The sequence below is a fragment of the Colias eurytheme genome, chromosome 4 (genome assembly GCF_061535395.1).
Source record: "Colias eurytheme isolate Ceu_HAF_F1 chromosome 4, ilColEury1 Martin Lab GWU primary, whole genome shotgun sequence".
Taxonomy (NCBI): domain Eukaryota; kingdom Metazoa; phylum Arthropoda; class Insecta; order Lepidoptera; family Pieridae; genus Colias; species Colias eurytheme.
In genome coordinates, this window is record NC_142983.1 from 5,820,338 (window position 1) to 5,841,978 (window position 21,641).

Below are 21,641 nucleotides of genomic sequence, written 5' to 3' on the forward strand. Positions count from 1 at the left end.
TAAAATATTTTGCGTCCTGTTATATTATTAAAAATATTTAACGTTGATGAAACAATTACTTCAACAACAACAACATTTTGAGTATGACTTCATTTTATAATATCAACATGGGCATAAAAATAACTTTCAAGAAAATGTAAAAAATGTTTAGCTTTATGTGATTTCGATTAAATTATCTGTAATTTAATAGCTATATAATGTCGAGGTACTTATTAAGCTATTGCATAGCTTCTATCTTGGGCCTTGAGCGTTTTGCGTAACGAAAAACCTCACGCTCTCCACTCCGACGGGCGTGGAGGTGTGGCTTGAAGGCATAACATGCAATAGCTTTACTGCGGCAGTCCCCGAGTGCCACACGTTTTTCTTATACTCTCAATTTAAATTTCATTACATCAATTTTTGTGTCGCTAGATCTCGATATCCTAAATCATTTCGGATCGATTCATCTAAGATTATCAATGTGTTGTAGCGGAGCGCGGCGTGGCGGGCGCGGAGGGCGGGTGGGCGAGCATGGTGACGTGCTGCGTGCGCGTGCTGCGGCGGCTGCGCGGCGCCGTGCCCGCGCTGCCGCCCGACGCGCTGCTCTCCACCAAGCTCACCACCAAGCTGCACCACCAGCTGCAGGAGCCGCTCACGCTCGCTGCCGCCGCTACGCCCAGATGGTAAATACTCTAATCCGAGTGGGTGTTAGAAATTAGAATTGTTGTTCTTTTATGAAATCCAACTGGGAGGTTTTAAAGATTATACAACTATGATAGATTATGTTTTGGAATAAAGTCTAGGTTTGTTTCTGTAGATCATAGAAAATTATTTTTATTTATTTTTGTTCAAAATTATGTATTATTCAAATTTATGAATTAATATAAATACGTCTGAAGTGGAAAATATATCTTTACTAGGGTTATTGTAATATCGTGATTATTCTTTCTATTGCTTAGTAAACTGTAGTACACTTTTTCCTGTAATTTATGAAATAATCGGTGTTCCAATAATTTTATGTATTTTATTAGGTGCCAACAGCTAAACGACTGGTGTCCGTTCTTATTCCCGCTAGAGACGAGACAAATGTTCTTTGCGTGTACCGCCTTTGGAACATCTAGAACGATAGTATGGCTTCAAGCACAACGGGATCGTGCACTAGACAGGCAAAGGTATGCATTTAATTTACTGAGTTGTTTTGTTTATTTTACATATAGTCCAAGAGCCCGCTTCAGCCAGGCGCACAGTATTTCATAAAACCAGAAAGTTTGTCTGCGCACGTCACCAACACAGGTAAGAACGATGAGCGACTATGTAGTTTGGGTAGTGGTTACTTTGACAGGTAACAGGTAACAAAGGTGTAAAAAAAAGCACCTCAAATACGTTAAAGCATAAAGCTCGGTTTTTTGGTATTTTCTTTAGAATAATATTTAAAATGATGTCATCCATTGCCGGACACTTAGTATGGTTTTAACCCCCTGCCGGACACCCCAAAACTCAAAAAAATAATTGTACTTAAACTTACAATATAGTAGTATAAAAGCTGAATTTTAGATATGTTACTTGGGTGACTATCAAAAGAATTTACCCCAGTAGCCGGACAGTTTTCACGGTTTTTACATATTGAAAGGTGGTAAGTGCGAGCATGAGGCAATATAATAATATATTTAGGCAGGTTTGAGTGAGATGGTTACGGCTACTGGGGTAAATTCTTTTGATAGTCCCCCAAGTAACATATCTAAAATTCAGCTTTTATACTATATTGTAAGTTTAAGTACAATTATTTTTTTGAGTTTTGGGGTGTCCGGCAGGGGGTTAAAACCATACTAAGTGTCCGGCAATGGATGACATCATTTTAAATATTATTCTAAAGAAAATATCAAAAAACCGAGCTTTATGCTTAAACGTGTTTGAGGTGCTTTTTTTACACCTTTGTTACCTGTTACCTGTCAAAGTAACCACTACCCAAACTACATAGTCGCTCATCGTTCTTACCTGTGTTGGTGGCGTGCGCAGACAAACTTTCTGGTTTTATGAAATACTGTGCGCCTGGCTGAAGCGGGCTCTTGCTCTAATATGGCAAGGATAAAAATGCATTTTGTATTGCAGAGCGGGTAACACAGTGTCTCCACGTCGGGCGGAACTGGAGGCATCCGAGTTCCGTATGGGAAGACTGAGGCATGAGCGAGTTAGGATACCTAGAAATCCTAATCTACTGCGATCTGCCATGCAGGTAATTGCTAAATTTATTACATAATTTTTATTTTGAAATATTTAAAATTTTTCCATAGAAAAACGCAGGATTGTGTAGCAGGGTGTGCAGATTTTAATACTTCTACAGACACAGTGTCGATGTTCAATCAGCTTTAACGTCGTGTTTTATAGTATTTGATTAGGAAGAACTTGTAGCTTTAATATTATTGAGTCTTTTGACAATTGTTGTTTTTGCACATATTCAATGTACATCTATAAGAGTATGCGCATGTGACTAGATCATAAGATATATTCGTTATTAACGTATCTACTCGTTCAGGTGATGCGCGTGCACGCGGGACGCAAATCGGTATTAGAGGTGGAGTTTGCGGGTGAAGAAGGCACCGGGCTCGGTCCAACGCTCGAGTTCTACGCGCTTGTGGCTGCTGAGCTGCAACGTGCTGACCTGAACATGTGGCTCAACGACGCGCACCTACACGACGCGGAAGCCGCGCCCCACCACCTCACATTGCCCGGCGGTACGTAGCAAACTAGTAATCTGGCTCGAAGGACCAAAAGTTCTACGACTTGGTAGCGGCTGAGCTGCAGCGCGCTGACCTGAACATATGACTAAACGACGCGCATCTACACGACGCGGAAGCCGCGCCCCATCACCTCACCTTGCCCGGCGGTACGTAGCAAACTTACAATCTGGCTCGAAGGACCAAAAGTTCTACGACTTGGTAGCGGCTGAGCTGCAGCGCGCTGACCTGAACATGTGGCTCAACGACGCGCATCTACACGACGCGGAAGCCGCGCCCCACCACCTCACCTTGCCCGGCGGTACGTAGAAAACTAACAATCCTGCTCGAAGGACCAAAAGTTCTACGCGTTCTACTACTAAATACTCTAATCATACATAGTATAATCTGTGCACTGATATTATGTGCTATTTTGCCTTTTTAGGCCTTGTTGACTAATCTAACTTTGATATTCAACATTTATCTTACCCAAAATTTTATTGCCATAATACGAAGGGCTTATTTGTGTCTTCTAATTGTGAAAAATTAGTAATATGCGGTATTCAAGAAACAATATTTTTATCAACAGAAAAACCTGTCGGGTTCTACGTGACGCGCGCGGGCGGCTTGTTCCCCGCGCCCCTCCCTCAAGACTCTGCTATCTGTGATAAAGTTTGCAAATATTTCTGGTTCCTTGGAGTATTTTTAGCTAAGGTAAAACTTAAAATTTCAATTTGAAGTATCATAATGTTTTTTTGTCTGGTACGAATATTCAATAATTTTTGAATTGCAGGTTTTACAAGACGGGCGGCTAGTCGATTTACCTTTATCTGAGCCTTTCTTAAGAATCATGTGCGGCGAGGAGCTAACGACTGAACATTTGCTAGAAGTTGATCCAATTAGACATAGGTAAATAATATGTTTTAGCAATATTCTTAAATCATTTGCAAATCTATACATATAATAAAATCGTAGGAAAGTCAAAACTGTACATTGAATATTTTTTTAAAAGAATACATAATCCATGATCTATAATCGATATAGAAGCCAAAAATATAGTTTTTAGAATTTTTGTCTGTTTGTCTGTTTGTCTGTTTGTCTGTTTGTCTGTTTGTCTGTATGTTTGTCCGAGCTAATCTCGAAAAGTACTGCATAGATTGACTTCAAATTTTGCATGAATATTACTAACAGGTCGTGTGAGGTTTTTTTAAACATATTATCATGCTATCACCTCCGGGGGAGGAGCTGTGAACCTTTACTTTTCTTACGTATTCCGTGTACTACGACAGCGTACAATCTAAAGACTCATGTTTAAATGTTGTTTTTGAGTAAGCCATGCTATTATCTTGCTTTACACTATAAAAACTACGTCATTTACGTAATTTGGGCAGAGAAACTGTTTAATGAATCTTAGTACTATAAAGACAAATTTGATTCAGCGCCATCTATGAGATTTCGTAAAAATCAAATCAATTTACATGTTAACACTACTGAACACAATGTTAAAAATTAATAATTTAAATATAATTATGTTATTTATTTATTTAACTCTTTAACCCATAATAAATCTTCCCTTCCCTATAAGGTGCGCTTATATAATTCATGTGAATATACTACATTTTTAAAAGTGAGGGTAGATGTATATTATTTTAAGTCAAACTAGACACCATTACTGCAGTTAATCTAATATTGATTGTGTTCATTGGTTACATTTTTAAAAATCTTCGTGTTTTAATAATTCGATCACGAGGCGGGACTCTAATACAAAAAGGTTAGTTCGTTGATAATTATTATTCCTTCATCATTTACATGTTGTTAGTAAAAATATACTTTGACTGTTAATACTTTTGTTCAGTATTTATCTGTATGATTATTGCTTGGTAGGTAATTAATATATTTTCATGTCGTATACCTAATTATAAACATAACTGTGATGTGAAACTAGCTGGATTTATTTTTACACACTCACAGTCTTATATTTTGTGTTAATGTTAAAATAGTATTAATAGTGTAAATCATAATATTTTTTCAAAGTTAAAAATATTTCCTTTTTTCTGATGGTGTTGCCATCGAATTAAACCGCGCTGTCGTTTCGTTCACAAAAAGTCATGTTATTAGGACCGAATATGTAGCCGCCTCAATTTACGGAAACGAGAGTAACCTGCGTTGTCTGTTAGTTATTATATAGTCGAATTTAACGTTACATGGAAATTGGAATCTAAATATATGTATACCTACTTATATTAAATCTGTAGAGGTCAATTCTGCACATGAAATATATTTCCTAAATAACTATCACGAGGTGATTAGAGATCGACATCGACGTCAAAAATGTTTGTCCGTCTGTCTGTCTGTATAACCGTTATAGAAACAAAAACTACTCGACGGATTTAAACGAAACTTGGTACAATTATTTTTCATATTCGTGAGCAGAGCAGCAACTCCATTTTTAAGCTTTCGTCGCGTGTGCGTTCTTAATGCGTGTATCTTAATGGTTAAAGCTACACAGAAATCAAGTATGAAAGAAATGTTCTCCATATTATATAAAAAATATCTCCCGACATCATAAATGTCTATCTTTTATGGTTGAGCTTAGGAGTTCAAAGCTTTCTGATTATATTTGTCTACTAGCTGTCCCCGCGACTTCGTTCGCGTGGAATAGTGACTATGGGACCTATGACCATGGGCTCAGGGTGGGGCAACAATAAAAAATCATTTTTATTTTCATGCTCCCACTCCCGCGCCCACTCGCACTCCCACGCCATATGCCACGTTCAGTCCCAATCCCACGCCCACGCCCACTCCCTTTCACAATTAGTACCTACCAGATCAAAGCCAGGGTAAGCGCCCCACCCAGCCCCACCGTGGCTACGCCCATGCTGAATTACTACTTAACATACAATTATTGAGTAAATACGTACAACCATACTGTACTGTTGTACTACCATAAATAATTAAAAGAATTGTTATTAAAATTTCTTACTAAACTGAGCTAAAAAACTTACGTACCAAATTATTAAAGAAAATCAAGAAATGAAATGCCTAACCTATACCAAATAGTTACTACATATTGTAATTAAAAATTATGATTAGTATATATAATATCGAAATCAAAAAAGAAATGCCTAACTAATTCTACGTAAAATTTCTTTTAAATTATGTCATATTATTTTTTAGGAACCAGGGGGGGGGGGAGAGGAGCAAATTCTTTTTCCTTCCTTTCTTAAACGGATGTTTTTAATAATCTATGGTGTAGCCAGTAGCCACTGATCAGCTTAATCGATACTCAGTTTTTATCAAATCCAGAAACAAATCCAAATTAGATCTTTCCTGTCTCACGCACGTAACTAAAGGCTGAAGAGAGAGAGAGCACGTAACTAAACCGTTTAGACGAAGAAAAGTGTATAGAAAAAGGAATAAATAATTTCATAAACTTCCCGACGATCTTTAAAAATAAATTATAACTTTCATTTTTTTCATTCCCACTTTTACCCCTATGTAGGTATAATAAGTGGATGAACCAATTTTGATACACTTTATCTAAGAACCAGCGTCGGAAAATATTTTGCCTAACAAAAAAAACCGCATCTAATTCGGTTTACCTGTTAGCCAGCTACGGTGCCATAGACAGACACACACACACACAGAAATACATAGCGGTCAAACACATAACACCAGTCTTTTTGCGTCGGGGGTTAAAAATATAATACGACATAATTTAAAGGACATTTTATGTGGAAAATTTACCTATACACCAGGGTAGATAATTTTTGAAACAAAAAAAAATCGCAGTAGGATGAAACCCATTAGAAAAGGATATGATAAAAATGTAAGGAAAAATAAATTACGGTTTCTCTCGATTTCTCGATAATAATAACACCTGCTAATTTTTTTCTACATATTTTAATTGTACAGACATCACTTTTCCACAATTTTATTATATGTATTGATGATGATGATTGAGATTATAACACTCTTAGTCCGTTTTAATTTTTATTCACCCGCATCAGTGCCACCTAAAAAATCTTTATATATCGAAATTCGAGCAAAGTTAAGAAAATGAGAAATAAGAGTTCCAAGGATCGTTAGAGATAAGAGGCTTACTATTGACCGAAAACAACATGTGTTATGCCGAACCTGAAACCGCTTCACAACGAGAATTGCGGCTCACAGCTGACCGCGAACGGCATGTACTATCCTGTGAGACCGAAACCTTCACTGAGGGTATATATAACGTCTCACAGCTGATCGCAAATGGCATATTGTACTATCCCGTGAGACCGAAACCCTCACTGAGAGGGAATTACGTCTCACAGCTGATCACGATCGTCATATTTTATCTCGAGAATTCTGAAACTTTTACTCAATATGAAGACCGTTTGACAAATAATAGGGTGCACCATAATATTATTCGATCTCTCGAAGATGAACATGAGCATAAGCAATGACTAGAGTAGGGACGCGAATATTACCATTATTTGAGACAAGAACGATTAATAAGTTTGTTTAATGAAAGATTAAGAATTGAAACTATTGGTCTCTTTAAACGGATGAATAGCGAGAGGCCCGTCTTATTGCAGACAGATTTCGACATAGTCTTAATGACTTAGAGGTAAACATAGAAGATCAATCTACAAATTCGGTGGTGTGGTCCGACAAAATAATATAAAAGTGGGTTTGCTTATAACCTCACAATTGATTACAGATCATCTTCTGTATAGGCGATATTAACGTAGTATGTTCTTTTTGTAATGCTTTAAAGTGGAGTAAGGAGTCGGCTTTCGTTTGAAGATACGCCGGAACCTTTGAAATCACTACTTTTAAGTTTTAGAGGAACATGTGCAATCTAAACAGTTCTTAGACAATATTAGCTCTTATACTTAGTATTGCGTTTTAAATGATCCTTTGGTGCTCAACAATTATCAGATGCTCCTTTCATTCTTACTTTTAAGATACAAGGTCAAGTTTATCATTTGATAGGATCCCTTTTGCCTGAAGGCCAACCTAAGTTTCTTTAAATATATTTTGTATTCGACTACGACGAATAATCGAATACAAGAAATCAATATTTCTCGAATTTAAAACTGAACTCATTTCACAATTTTAGAACATGTTAATTCATCAGGTTAATCCGTATATATGCGTTTTAAATCGACATTAGAAGCTTTTCCTCAAGATGGAAAGAAGAAAGAAAGAAAGAAAAAACGTTTATTTAATGACACATAGCCTCACACATACATAATGAAAAACAATTTATACAATACTTATATGCTACAATACTTACTTACTACAATACTTAAAAATACACATTGAAGTGTGAAGTCTGTGAAGCATGATACCATTAAAAGGGGAAATCACTCGGTGAACATCTGTGACGTAAAAAAAACGTCACAGCACCGATTTTCAGTGAGCCCCGAGAGCAATTATTCGTCATAATAATATATTTTTAATTGAAGAAAAGAAAATAAATACAATATTGATAGTATAATGTAAAATATAGACATAATAATATACTATAATATATATACACACATACACGTATTATAATATATTTCATATAAAAGAATTTAATGCATAATACATTAAGTAGAACCACTAAACAGGATTAGGTAAATTGGTAAATAAATATATAAATAAAACAAAGCAATGAAAGTTAATAAGGATTCCGCTACAGTATATACTTAAACCTACAACCATGGACGTGAGCCCAAGGAAAGCAAGTTTCGACGAGTGAAGGCCATATCAGCATAAAAGTGGTTAGCTGGTAGAAAAGGTTACAATGCAACTAATGCTGATCTAACTGCGTCTGAAGAAGATAGTTTTTGTACTTTAATCTAAACGTTGATACGGATTGAATATTGCATTGAAGATATTAATATAAAATTGGTATAAGTGCCGATAGACGGAAGTCTATCAGCACTCAGGAATTCCCTGAGCGTGTTATAACGCCCAGGCCGCAGTATTACAATTTTTCCTACAGTAGGGCGACGAATGTATTTTCGCATAGCAACGGAGGGGAACTCGTGGGGGGTAAAGTGACGCGGGCCACGTACCACAAACATGTTTAGTTTGTGGTACCGAGCGCGAAAGAAAGTCATCGTGTTTTTAGTAAAGTTACTATGTAAACTAACGTAATTTATTACTTAGGTACATATTCTATAATGGTGCGCTCAAACTGTTAATCTACATTTAATTAAGATTATTATTTTAATTACTAAGAAATGTAGAATTTAAATCACATTCATTCATGTTTTCCTCAGATATTCGATGTCTATGATTTTCGATGATTTTAAGATTTTCTTATCAGAGTATTCAATTTTAATGTAGTTAAATTTTATAAGAGACAATTAAGAACATTCAAAAATAAAGTGTCACGTATTTTTTTTAAACGACGAATGACGAAAAACGACCGAATCGCGGACGAAGTCGCGGGCAACAGCTAGTTCTCTAATAAACCTTTTTAATTTCGTTTTAATTTGAGAATAAATTTACTTTCAAATGTACTTAGTCAAAATATTTTTTTTCTTTGTTTTGATAAAAAAATTATCTTCTATTTTGAATTAATATACCCATATTCCTTTAACAGGTTCCTAACGAGCGTTCTAAACGCTGCGGACGAGTACGACTCGATACAGCGCGACGCTTCGCTAGACGACGCGGAGCGGGCGAAGCGTGCGCGTGGTCTGCTAGTCGAGGGCGCTACATTCGAAGAGCTCTCGATCACTATGACGCACGTGGCGTCCAACTCGGATCCCGAAGTGGCTGTGCAACCGTTGTGCGATGGTGGTGATCAGATTGAGGTAATTGAACAGGCTATGATAATTATTGTAGGTAGCAAGACTCTATATTTTAAAAGTTTACAAGGTGATGCTGAATATTTGTTGAAAGAAAATTGCTCAACAGTTGTTGTTGTCGAGAAGTTGCTGGTAACAATGTCGGTTGAAATGAAGAGCGCTAGCATTTAAACAGAATTTCTAAGAACATTGTTGGACACCTCTTGTTCATTATATATCATAAAGTCACGTTGTTACGAGTCTTAAAGTAAATTGTAAAGCATTGCGACTATTATTGGGGGAATTTTGGTAAATGTTATTCATCATAATCTTGATTATTCTGTTAATTAATTCATGTAATTAAAAAAAGAAGTATGTAATTAATCAATCACTAATATAATCAGGTGGGAGCGCACAACGCGCGCGAGTACGCAACCGCAAGCGCGCTGTGGATGGTGCAGACGGGCGTGCGGCGTCAAACCGCGGCGTTCCGGCGCGGCTTCGGCGCGGTGTTCCCGCCGCGCCGCCTGCGCGCCTTCTCGCCGCCCGAGCTGCGTCTGCTCGTGTGCGGCGAGCGCGGGCCCGTGTGGACCAGGGACCATCTGCTGCAGTACACCGAGCCCAAGCTCGGCTATACTAGGGATAGGTATGTGTTTAGCGTAAAGAGGACTGTCAATTGCATATGAAAATTAAAAAAAATGTCTTTATTTCTAACTAAGTACGTATTAATAACTTACTGTAGAGTAGAATATCGTCAATATTTTAAAATAACTATGATATTTATATCACAAAATAACTAGCTTACCAACTATAAGCAAAATGAATTATACTTGCTATAAGGCGAAACAAAAGCCGAATAAAAGCTTGGAAATGTATGAAAGAATATGAACATACAACCAAAATTCTTGATTCTTTTTTTATATTATAATTTTTTTTTGTTTCCAGTCCCGGCTTCCTACGTCTGGTGGACGTGTTAGTCGAGATGTCTTGGCGCGAGCGCAAGGCGTTCCTGCAGTTCGCGACGGGCTGCAGCAGCCTGCCGCCCGGCGGGCTCGCCAACTTGCATCCAAGGCTCACTGTAGTTCGAAAGGTACGTAATTTATTATAATGGTCATAAAAAATATATGCAGTTGATACTCTATAATTGATATAATTCAAAATAATATAACATTACAGACTGTAGATATTATTTATGATATTTGTGTCATTTTTTTGGGTAACGTGTTTCGATCGTATCCACGAATATAAATAATTTGGAAAATCCAAAAGTGCACGCCTCATAATTTTTTTTTAATAAATATTTATTAATTATTATTTTTGTTTATTTAATAACAATTAAACCACATCGAATCAGACCCTGAAAAATGAAAGGGTTCTATTCCTGAGCATACTCAAGCGTAAGAGAAAAAAAAAGACTCGATTAGTAAAGTATTTCGGTCGCTATCGTGTTAACAAGAAAAAGGATCCGCACATACAGACACACGGACGTCCAAGACAGAACTTTTTTAAACTGTTTTTTAACTAGTTTAAATAACAAAAATGACATCAAAAATATCATGAACGTTAAAAATAGTGTTTTTTCTTAATATGTGTGTGTATGTATTATCTTACAAGTGCAATGTATGATACATAAAGACATTTTAAGTTTGAAAAATCAGATGTTTTGCGCAAAGTGACAGTAGTACCCACCTCAACGCTTCGCTTATGAGGCGTGCAAAAGTAGTTGTGTTCGTTATGAACTTATGATTGTTTACATTCAATATAAAGAGAACTTAAATGACGGATTGTTAGTGCAAAATTATATGGTTTCAGTAGTTTATTGCCAGCAGCAGTAATCAGTATAAAATTAAATATCAATAGTTTTTACTTAATTCATATTAAACCATCTCGCACACAGGTGGACGCGGGCGACGGTTCGTACCCATCGGTGAACACGTGCGTGCACTACCTCAAGCTGCCCGAGTACTCGTGCAAGGAGGTGCTGCGCGAGAGACTGCTCGCCGCGACCAACGAGCGCGGCTTCCACCTCAACTAGACGCATATGCTTACTGGGAATGTGGGACTGTTGCAGATGAAAATAATAGAAAAAATATTTTTGAAGTGAAACTTCTTTATCGGGGTTGGAAAAAAATTTAGTGTTACATTTTTTCGTTACGCGTGACATTTTTCCGTTACGCGCCATATTTTTCTTATCCTTACCACGCGTGATTCGACGTATTTCTGTAAAGTTGCACATAGTAAATTTTATTTGAAAAATAAGGCCATAAAGAAATTTCACTTCTTACGTGTGTACACTAGTACACGCACACATTTTTTTTTTTTGTATCGGTTTGCTAATTTGAAGGCATAAATGAGTGTATCAGAAAAGTATAATGATGAGATGACGTGATGTAGGTTCTAAAGTATTGTAAGATGGGGTTAAAATATAATTTCAATTCATAATTGTGTCTTAGGCTTAATAAAAACTTGACTAGGTTATTTCGCGTATTTTCTGTGAATTTTACAAATAATAATCAGTACAATTTGGAAATAGTCCCATGTTCACAGTGATCCCAAAGCACCCTATACTAGTGCATTACACGAAAACGCTTCATATTGTCACGTGTTTAAAGTTAATTTTGGTATTGGTACTTAGAGTTGGTAAGGTCAGGTCTTTTACTGTTTACATATTAGGCTGTAATTAAACAAATATAGATTGGAATAATCGAGTAACACTTTTTGTCTACTCGTTCTAGTGTAATAAATGGAATAATTATGTATGTTTGACTTAGGCACAAATAAGTATTTCACGTTTTAATCAAATTATTTTTTGTTTGTATGTACCTATTGAAAGATACTTGATAGAAAGTTTACTTGTTGCTAATTAGAATACAGCGTAAGATACAATTTTCCATATAAAAATAAACGTTTTTAAAATTTATTCTACATACATAAATTGTGTTGATTTGATAACCATATTAACCATAATATGGTTTTATTAATATTCAAGTAAATGTTAAAGATTGTTCACTTCCGTTTATAAGACCTACTTGGAATTGAAAATGCCGTTATTAAAAATATCCTGGATAATAAGCGTTTTCGTAAAATGCAAATATACTTCTGATTGGACGCTCTTCACGTTACCTTACAAGTGCACGTTCACCAGCATACACGTTGACTTTAAATGTATAATATTATATCCTATTTACCTTTTAATATACTTTCTGTCGTAATAACTTGGATGAAATAAGGAACTAACATTTTTATATAATATAACCTTGTGATGATTTCGAACATGTGGTCAAAGAAATGGCTATTCTGAATATAATTAATATTTCAACAAATTAATGAATTAATATTTGATATCGTATAAAAGTTAACACAAATAGATATACTCGACTTAAAATAGATTTTTCTTTTAAGTAATATCTTGTTTCCGGAGAAACGCTTCTACATTACAACGTTATATAAAAATTTTAACTTTCAAAGTGTTATTGTTGCCTTACTGTACTAGGTGATAACGGTGTGTATTTTTTAAAATAATGTTTGTCGTGAGGCTATTGTAAGATCTCAGATTAACTGCATAATATATCTTATGTCGCATTCAATTTGTATAATTATATAATTGGCGTTCTATTTTATGATATAACATAGGTTAAGCTTTCAATTAATGAGTCGGTTATTGTTTATATATTATGAGATTTATACTAAAATTTTGTTTTAATTAATAATTGTAACCTAAAATTTTATTTGGATTTTTTTTAAACTCATAAGTTTATTCGGTTTAATAACGAAGCTACATGTAGGTACGGTTATATTAACACATAATATGGTACTAATATTTGCGTAACACTTTAAAAATAAATACCGAAACGTGTAATTAAATCGGAAGAGTCCATCCCGGTTTTCATTTATTCTGTGTGAAATGAAATCCATTAAATTATTTCCGAACACAAGGATGCATTATCTCCCTAGGGCTGACAAACATGTATTAAATTGTAATTTTCAAAAGTGTTTAACACTTACAGATTGTGAGGAACGATCAGTAGCCTATTATTCATTTAGTTAATTGATTTTTTCAACTAAAAGTTGTTCATGTGATTTGTTAAATAAATATATGGAATAAAGTATATTTAGTTTAAAATTTATGTTAAGTGTTTAGTGTATTAACAATTTAGAATTTTGTAGAATGTACTCTGCTATTTGTTGTTGAGGATTATATCAATAAAATAAGTAAAAATTATCGGCTCTTTTATTTAAAACCTTAGTCCTTTTTAGATAAGAACAAGAATGTTATAATATTAGTGGTTTTATGATTATATTGAATTATTAGATTTTTACCATATTGTTCTCCTATGGCATACTTACATATTTGTATAAACGTAGACAAATACAAAATTTATCGATTACTTACATGCTATTATAATAATTAATAACCCCACTTGTAAGCAGTGTCAGTGACATAGTGTGAAAATATTTTGGTAGTGGGTGCCACAGAGCAAGTAATTTTGGTGGGTGCCAAAAACAATATGTTGTAAATTTTTGGTAAGATAGATACTGTTCTTTTTGTAAATCAATCCCTCGTAAATCGGTGAGGCTATAACAGAGACAAGAGACAATAAAAAGGAATATTATAAGAGCTATGTGCTATTATGCTAATCATTTCTTCCGAGTTGAAAAATTTTGTAATGATTAAGATAAGCGTATCGATAAGCATGGTGAACTTCAGCTACAGACCGATGGTAGGTTGAGCAGGATCTTTCCAAGTACATATTTAAAAATTCATTTTCAATTGATTTTCAAGTAATTTTCTCCGACGTTTATTTGTGCAAAATAAATAATAATCGCCAAATGTGTTGCTAAAGGTATGCAACGGCTCGACCAATTTTTTTTACTTTTATGTTAAGCCACAAGGAAGGTTCGATGGAGAGAAAACACGAAAAAAGGTCAGAACAACGTCTGCGGGGTCAGCTAGTGATAAATATTAATTACATATTAAGTACTACATAATATTATGTATGTATATGTATTGAATGTTTTTATATGTATCCTGCATTGAACTTCTATTAAAGAGGAGGGATTGGCGTCCTTTGTCATATTTTATGTGTCAGAGAAATGAACATATTCGGGGCATCTTGAAATCCTTAGGGATGCATTGAAATCATACAGTAAGATATCGAAAATTCCAATCCCTTGTCTGAAACATCTTTATTGGCATCTGTTCACTGTATTATTAATTTGAAATTAATATAAATTGCTAGAATATTGTCCCTTCTTCGCCCATGGTACATTCTTAAATAGCACTCGGGGATCAAGTGCTAATAATTTTCGAAATCGGTCAAATAGTTCTTGAAATGAAGGCGTTGATACAATGTGCTTCTGAAGCACTGCTTCATATTATTTTACTTATTGAAATATCTAGAAGAATCTTTAAAAAAGGAACTGTTTTCCCCTAAGATGTGTTTAAAGTTATAACTAGATACGTTGTACAGTGTACACGCTACAGATCAGCAGCAGATTACCTGACTCGCATTTATTTGGGCACGCTCTCGCACAGTAGTTACGTGGCGTCGTGTGAGAGCGACTACAAATACGATGCGTTAATATTTTTTATCGATCCCTTGCAAAAATGCCTTCCTGTGGGTACGCAAAATACGTTGCAATTGTTAGAGACCAGAAAAATGTACCTACAATTTCATTTACGTAAATACGATATTTTTTATTAATACATAATAACTACTTAAATGTATTTTGCCCATCTTTTGGGCGAAAATTAAGGGCGGCAATAATTTATATACCCACATTATAGTTACATATTGTTTATTACCTATTTGTATTACCTATACTCATTCCTGCCTTACGACAGCCAGGTTTAATGTGTCACTTTCTTAGTGAAAAATGTTAAATAACTTCACGTAGATAAAGTACCTACCTACCTATAAAATTCATAATATAAAACTTTACTTTTGATACGTCTTTGGTTTTTCCCATTAGATTCCAGACTCACCGGTAAACCATTAAACCCTCACAAATAAAATGCTCAGAAGTTAGAACGTCGACAAAGGAACGCAATAATCGCCCTGGCCAAACGAGATAGATATTGGTAACTAGTACATAATTAGTATTTTATATTGGTCCATGGTATTGGGTATAATTTTAAATAAGTAATCAAATTACTATTACTTACGTTATTATTAAGTTGTTATTTATAAAATTATCATCATAATTATTTGACGCCCTGTAGCACACCGTGAAAAGAAGGACGAACAAGAATGTGTTCTTGAGCTTTTTCTCACGTGAGAACTGAGGTTATAAAATAGTGTTTCTTATACACATAGGATGTTTCTTATGTTACCTAATGTTATCAAATGGTTCTAAATGATTTTGGTACAGAATATTTTCCACTGTGATATTGGAAGAATGGATATTATTTGAGAACATGCGAAAATACTTATTGAATGATTAATTTTAAAGCTGTGATCCATAATTCCGGATAGTACATTAATAGCTGCTTTCAAATAAAAAGCATGTGCTGTGTATCAATGACATTTTACATGATAAAAATAAATTAAAATTTTATAAACACTAACTAACGTCATAACATGGCACTGTAAACACTGTTAGGTATAATAGAAAAAAGTATATTTTTAAGTCGTAACCACTAGAGGGAAATATTGCGTTGTTCACATTGCAACGAATGCCAGTAACAAGCACGTTTTTTATGAATGTTTTGTTCGGACAACGGGTCCCACTGCGCAATGCAGTCGTATCTCGACTCTACGACATAGTTTCAACCTTGGTGTTTTACATTACACAAGTATCAACTAAAAGAATTATTCAGTATAAAAACTTAGTCGTTATCGGAAAAATTATCAGTTGTTCACTTCGACCTTACGGATACAGTGGAAATATGAGGAGTATACTTTGGTGTTGTGTCGTGGTTGCGGCGCTGGCCTACGTCAGCTGCCGGGAAGTGTCCCGAACAAAACGGAACGCCGATCTCGAAGAGGCCGCTTCTCATCACGGTGGCAAGTGGGACAAAGGTGGCGGTCACGAGCATCATGAGGATCATCATCATGACCACGGAGAAAAGGGACACAAGGGATACAAAGGTCACCACCATCACGAACATGGCAAAAAGGGACACCATCACCACGAAGGACACAAGGGGCACCATGATGAGCACGGTGGACATAAGAAACATCATCACCACGATGACGGTCACCATCATGAACATCACCACGGGGAGAAGGGCCACAAAGGACACGGACACCATGAAGAGGGGCACTACCATAAGGGTCACTCTACTAAGGGACATCATGGAGTACATAAACATGATGAGTTCAAGAAGGAGAAGCACTTCCACGATCACCATCATGACGGTGGTCATCACGAGCATCATGGTGGACATCATGAAGAACATGGACATAAGAAAGGCGGAGAATTCCACAAGGGACACAAACATGGTGGACATCACCATCATGAGCACGGCAAAAAGGGCCACCATGAGAAGGGAGGACATCACCATGACCACAAAGACCATCACGATGAGGGCGGCCATCATGAGCATCATCATCACCATCATGATCATGGAAAGAAGGGCGGTCATGAAGATCATAAGCATTGGGGCTTCAAGAAGGGACACAAATAAATGCCAAATATTCCCACCGACTGTTTGTTATAGATAGATAAGCTTAAATATATTATTAAGTTTATGTTTTTAATCTTAATATGTTAATTTTTGTTGATATTAAATATGTTGAACTTGTTAATAAAAAAAGTAAATAAAATAACTGTTTTTCATAAGTAACAGCTTGGGCGATAATACGTTTGCAGACTAAACAATTTCACAGCACGTTTGGTTTCGACAACAGAGTTATATAAAACTGGTGACCGAGGTTCGTTGGCAACGTTTCCCAGTAAGATAAGTCAAAACGTTGAGAAACTATATCGGTACCAAAGAATGGCCTACATCTTATTTTACAATAGGTTCTTCTATCCAACCTAACAAAATGAAAAAAATAGTTTGGTATCTATTAAAATAAATGCTATCAATTGTGGAGAGTATCCGATAAATTTTAATAGAGCCTTTTTAGGAATTGGTTTGTTAATTAATATTAATACCTGTTATTTAGAATCAAAGATTTATTTATAATAAAGGTTATCGTGTCAATGACGACACTAAATAAGCTGTGATCCATTACGGATAGTACATTAATAGATGCTTTCAAATGCAAAGCGTGTGCTGTGTATCAATAGCATTGTTATCAATCTGTAAATAGGGATGAACTTATGAGTATGCCTGGTTTATTTTGGGACTGTGAAAAATTGTAAAAATATTGTAAAGCACAGAGTTCAAATCCGTTTCATCATAATATGCTGTTGGATTTTCGCTCCCGGTATTATCGTGTCAATGTCGTTTTCATGAAAATAATTAGGTAGGTAGGTACCAATGTTTTGGCTAAATTCCATCAAAATCATAACAACGACTTGATCGTAATAAAACTAAAGTAGGTACATATGGAAAGTAAAGATAGAGAATCAAATAAAATAAAAACATTGATTATGTATGTATGGATTAAACATGAGTAGGTAAACAGACATTTAAAAAAGTCGGTAAATTCATATATTAGAAAGAAGAAAGAAAACAAGATAGCTACCGCGGTACGTTTCACCACAAATACTTTTATCAAATTTCACTTACAACTTTAAAGAACAATAAACATTAAAAAAAATATTAATAGTAGGTATGTATGAAGGCTTGATTGGAGAATTTTTAGCTTTTGATAAAGGTACATAATATATCTACCTTTAAGTAACGAGTAAGATTATACTGCTATTAGCAAAATAAAATGTAACAACTATTGTAAGCATGACATAATATTATATCTACATCTTCTTAAAGTTTTTTTTATGGTAAATATGAAAGAACTGTCAAATTATTATACCTTCTTTTTTTCATCTATACTTTATCTATACTAATATTATAAAGAGTTTGTTTGTTTGAACGCGATAATCTCAGGAACTACTGGTCTGATTTGAAAAATTCTTTCGGTGTTAGATAACCCATTTATTGAGGAAGGTTATAAGGCTATACCTATCATCACGCTAACATAAGGTTAGAATTAGTAAGAGTTGTAAACAGAAACTACAATCTAGACAACTCATCATACCCAATTTGATTTACTCAAACAGTTTTCAAAATGTTTTAGTTAATCATTGATGGAAACAAAAGCTAATGAAAAGCGAAATGAAACGCAGTGTTTTTTAAACAATACCACCACTCTGGTATCTTGTTAAGCCAACAAAAGCCAATTTTGTTGTGTAGGTATATTTGTTCAGTAAGTAAGAAGTTGTCTGTATATTTTACACCGTGAACTTTAGCAGTTTCTTGTTTAATATCGTTTCAATCCACGTTCCAATAACATAAAAGTTTTTCATTGAGATAAGCTGATGTTTTGTTTTGAATTGAAATGTTTTTCGACAAAGACAAATTAACCTTAATGGTCTTGGTCCTTTATAGAAAATATTACAAATTTTTATTTCAAATAAAATAATTTTACGAACCTATATGTACGGAACGTACCTATATGTACTTAGTCTAACGAAATCATTTTTATAACTATTAGAAAACTTACAGGTATTCAAACAAGAACTTGAATAGGTACTATTATTATATTTCTTTTAGAACTAAGACAAAATTACTTTAATATTCCGAGCGATGTTCGAGCGTCAAAGTTAAAGTACTAGGTGAGCTAATTTACTTTAAAATTAACTTAATAAGCTGCATCAGAAAGCTGCTCCATTATAACAATATTATACCAACCTACCTGTCTAATAAAGTAGCAGGTATTTAATTGTGCGGAGGCACGTGCAGGTACATAAGTGCACGATGAACGAATTATTTAAACGACCGAGACTAATTTCATTTGGAAGCTTTTATCTTGAGTGATAATATAAATGCTTTTAATTAAGACATAATTAAGGAGAGTATTACTTAACATAATAGTAATAATTTTAATTAAATACGAATTTAAATAATACTTTCTGCTAACTGATAGGTTTCAATTTGAAACAGTACACAACTGGACGCTTGCCGCAATAAACCACTAAGATTGACACGATTCGTCATTTGACAAATGTTACACAACTGTTTATATAAAACAGCTGCGAAATTAGTTATCTGGTCAATATAAGAAATAGGTACGGTGGATCTGGACCACGTAATAGTGATCAAATATGAGGTTATTTATTTTATTAGGTTTGTTAATATTCTATGTTGTCATTTTTGCTGATGCAAGGAGAATAAAACCTTTAAAAAATGAAGAAGAAAGTGTAGAAGTTAAAGATCAAGTGGACGCAGCAAGCGAACATAAAAAAGAAGAAAAACCACAAAGTCATGAATTCAAGAGAGGAGGTGGTAAAGATCACCATGCAGAGCATCACGACGATCATGGAGAAAAAGGTCACAAAGGTTACAAAGGTCACCATCACCACGAGGAAGGTAAAAAAGGTCACCATGACAAAGAACACCACAAAGGAGAGTACGATGATCATGGCGCTACTGAAAAAGAACATCACCATCAGGATGGTCACTATGATGAACATCATAAAGGGGAAAAGGGAGAAAAGGGTCACAAATATGAAGAAAAAGGACATTACAATAAAGGTCATTCTACTAAAGGTCACCACGAGATCCATAAACTCGACGAATTTAAGAAAGATAAACACTTCTTCGACGAAGAAGGGGATTCTGGCCACGAAGAAAAACATGGTGGTTTTCATGAGGAACATGGTCATAAAAAAGGTGGACATTATCATAAAGGTCATCATCATGGCGATCACCATGAGCATGAGCACGGTGAAAAGGGACATCACGAAAAAGGAGGACATCACCATGAACACAAAGCCCACAAGGAATCTGCCGGTCATGATGAGCATCATCACCATCACGATGATCATGCTAAGAAAGGTGGCCACGAACACCACAAAAAATGGGGATACAAGAAAGAGCATTAAGATACTAAATGATAAAATAAAATTTAGCGAATCAAATTATGGATTTTCATGGCTTAGGACTATGATTGCCCACGTCTGGTCATTTATTTATTTATTGAGAATAGTAAGTAAAATTAGTCTTTGAGACGTTGTGAGTGCTATTGTTATTTAATTTATGAAATAAATGTTTTCATTTAACGTTGTTTTTCTTTAACAATAATTTGTTTAATGCGTAATTTACTGATAGGAAGATATATGGTTCTGAAAAGAAATAAAAATATGTACTTGATTAATGATAAAGATGTTCGTAGCCTAGAGATGCCTTTAATTTTTTATAATATTATCTACTGAATATTCGAACGATTATTGCTGATTCGTGCATCGGATATTTTTCTTGTGCAAATCTAATGAACGTATTATTAAGAGTACCTATTTATTTAGAATACGCGGCGTCACAAAAGTTTATGAAAAATAATGCATTAAAGAGGCAGCCTGCCAGAATTCTATACACTAATCTTTTGCTGGGCTCTGGATTCATGATTTCTCGTCGTAAAAATATTATTTTATTTTACCTATTTTTAGAAAGCTCTGAACCATTAACAACTTAACTGATGCTTATAATAATTTGAATGGGGTAACTATGATTTTAAACAAATATGACCTATGAAAAAATTAAAATCAGAATAAATTCGATCACGAGTCGGGATACGAACCCGCGTCCTTCGCATTACTTTGGCGACGCCTTAGACCTTTCATTATAATAATCTACTATTTCCTTCTGTTTTCCTTTCTTATTTAATCTAAACAATCAACGTAATGAATCCTTATGTTTGACCAAAATTCGTCAATCTTACAATTTTCATTCCCGACGGCTCGATGTAATCTACTGATAATGCTTTTACACTAATTAACGAGCAAATGTGGGGCTTACTGATGTCACACCTCACACTGGATTTATGGCCCTATGTGACGTAACTTTAAATCCTTCTCTGTGAGCAAAAGCTAATGTGACACGAATTGAATGACATATCCTAATTGCTTGAACATTAACTTATCACCCAGCCTTAAATAAGAAATTTAATGAAAAGGTTATGCGAAGAAATAGATGTCGTTTATGTTTGTATAATATATTAATATTATTAATTCGTGTAAATTGACGCATTCAGTTAGGTTTTCACTGCTCTCATCATTATGTTAA

General features: G+C 34.9%; 3 protein-coding genes across 11 annotated transcripts in view; all 3 read left to right on the forward strand.

Moving 5' to 3' along the window:
- The window catches only part of Ufd4 (ubiquitin fusion-degradation 4-like), a 46,895-nt gene extending 33,207 nt beyond the window's left edge, over nucleotides 1–13,688 (forward strand). For all 9 annotated transcript variants that reach the window (XM_090120558.1, XM_090120561.1, XM_090120560.1 and 6 more), the window contains 10 exons: nucleotides 470–662; nucleotides 1,011–1,151; nucleotides 2,089–2,212; nucleotides 2,513–2,711; nucleotides 3,283–3,407; nucleotides 3,487–3,602; nucleotides 9,280–9,493; nucleotides 9,871–10,112; nucleotides 10,412–10,556; nucleotides 11,364–13,688. In XM_090120558.1, the coding sequence (XP_089976684.1) occupies nucleotides 470–662; nucleotides 1,011–1,151; nucleotides 2,089–2,212; nucleotides 2,513–2,711; nucleotides 3,283–3,407; nucleotides 3,487–3,602; nucleotides 9,280–9,493; nucleotides 9,871–10,112; nucleotides 10,412–10,556; nucleotides 11,364–11,501 (1,637 nt within the window). In that variant the 3' untranslated portion in view covers nucleotides 11,502–13,688. The remainder of the gene's footprint in view (nucleotides 1–469; nucleotides 663–1,010; nucleotides 1,152–2,088; nucleotides 2,213–2,512; nucleotides 2,712–3,282; nucleotides 3,408–3,486; nucleotides 3,603–9,279; nucleotides 9,494–9,870; nucleotides 10,113–10,411; nucleotides 10,557–11,363) is intronic.
- A 2,566-nt stretch (nucleotides 13,689–16,254) lies between these two features.
- On the forward strand, nucleotides 16,255–17,219 carry LOC149908985 (uncharacterized). Its single transcript, XM_090101611.1, has one exon. It carries the CDS (start codon nucleotides 16,356–16,358, stop codon nucleotides 17,094–17,096), a length of 741 nt encoding a protein of 246 aa, XP_089957737.1. The 5' UTR covers nucleotides 16,255–16,355; the 3' UTR covers nucleotides 17,097–17,219.
- Nucleotides 17,220–19,653: 2,434 nt separating this feature from the next.
- On the forward strand, nucleotides 19,654–20,641 carry LOC149908986 (uncharacterized). Its single transcript, XM_090101612.1, has one exon. It carries the CDS (start codon nucleotides 19,685–19,687, stop codon nucleotides 20,462–20,464), a length of 780 nt encoding a protein of 259 aa, XP_089957738.1. The 5' UTR covers nucleotides 19,654–19,684; the 3' UTR covers nucleotides 20,465–20,641.
- Nucleotides 20,642–21,641: the final 1,000 nt, after the last annotated feature.

What these genes read in the sequence shown, in the direction of transcription:
- LOC149908985 (XM_090101611.1), top strand. Translation starts at nt 16,356, where the DNA reads ATGAGGAGTATACTTTGGTGTTGTGTCGTGGTTGCGGCGCTGGCCTAC.
- LOC149908986 (XM_090101612.1), top strand. Translation starts at nt 19,685, where the DNA reads ATGAGGTTATTTATTTTATTAGGTTTGTTAATATTCTATGTTGTCATT.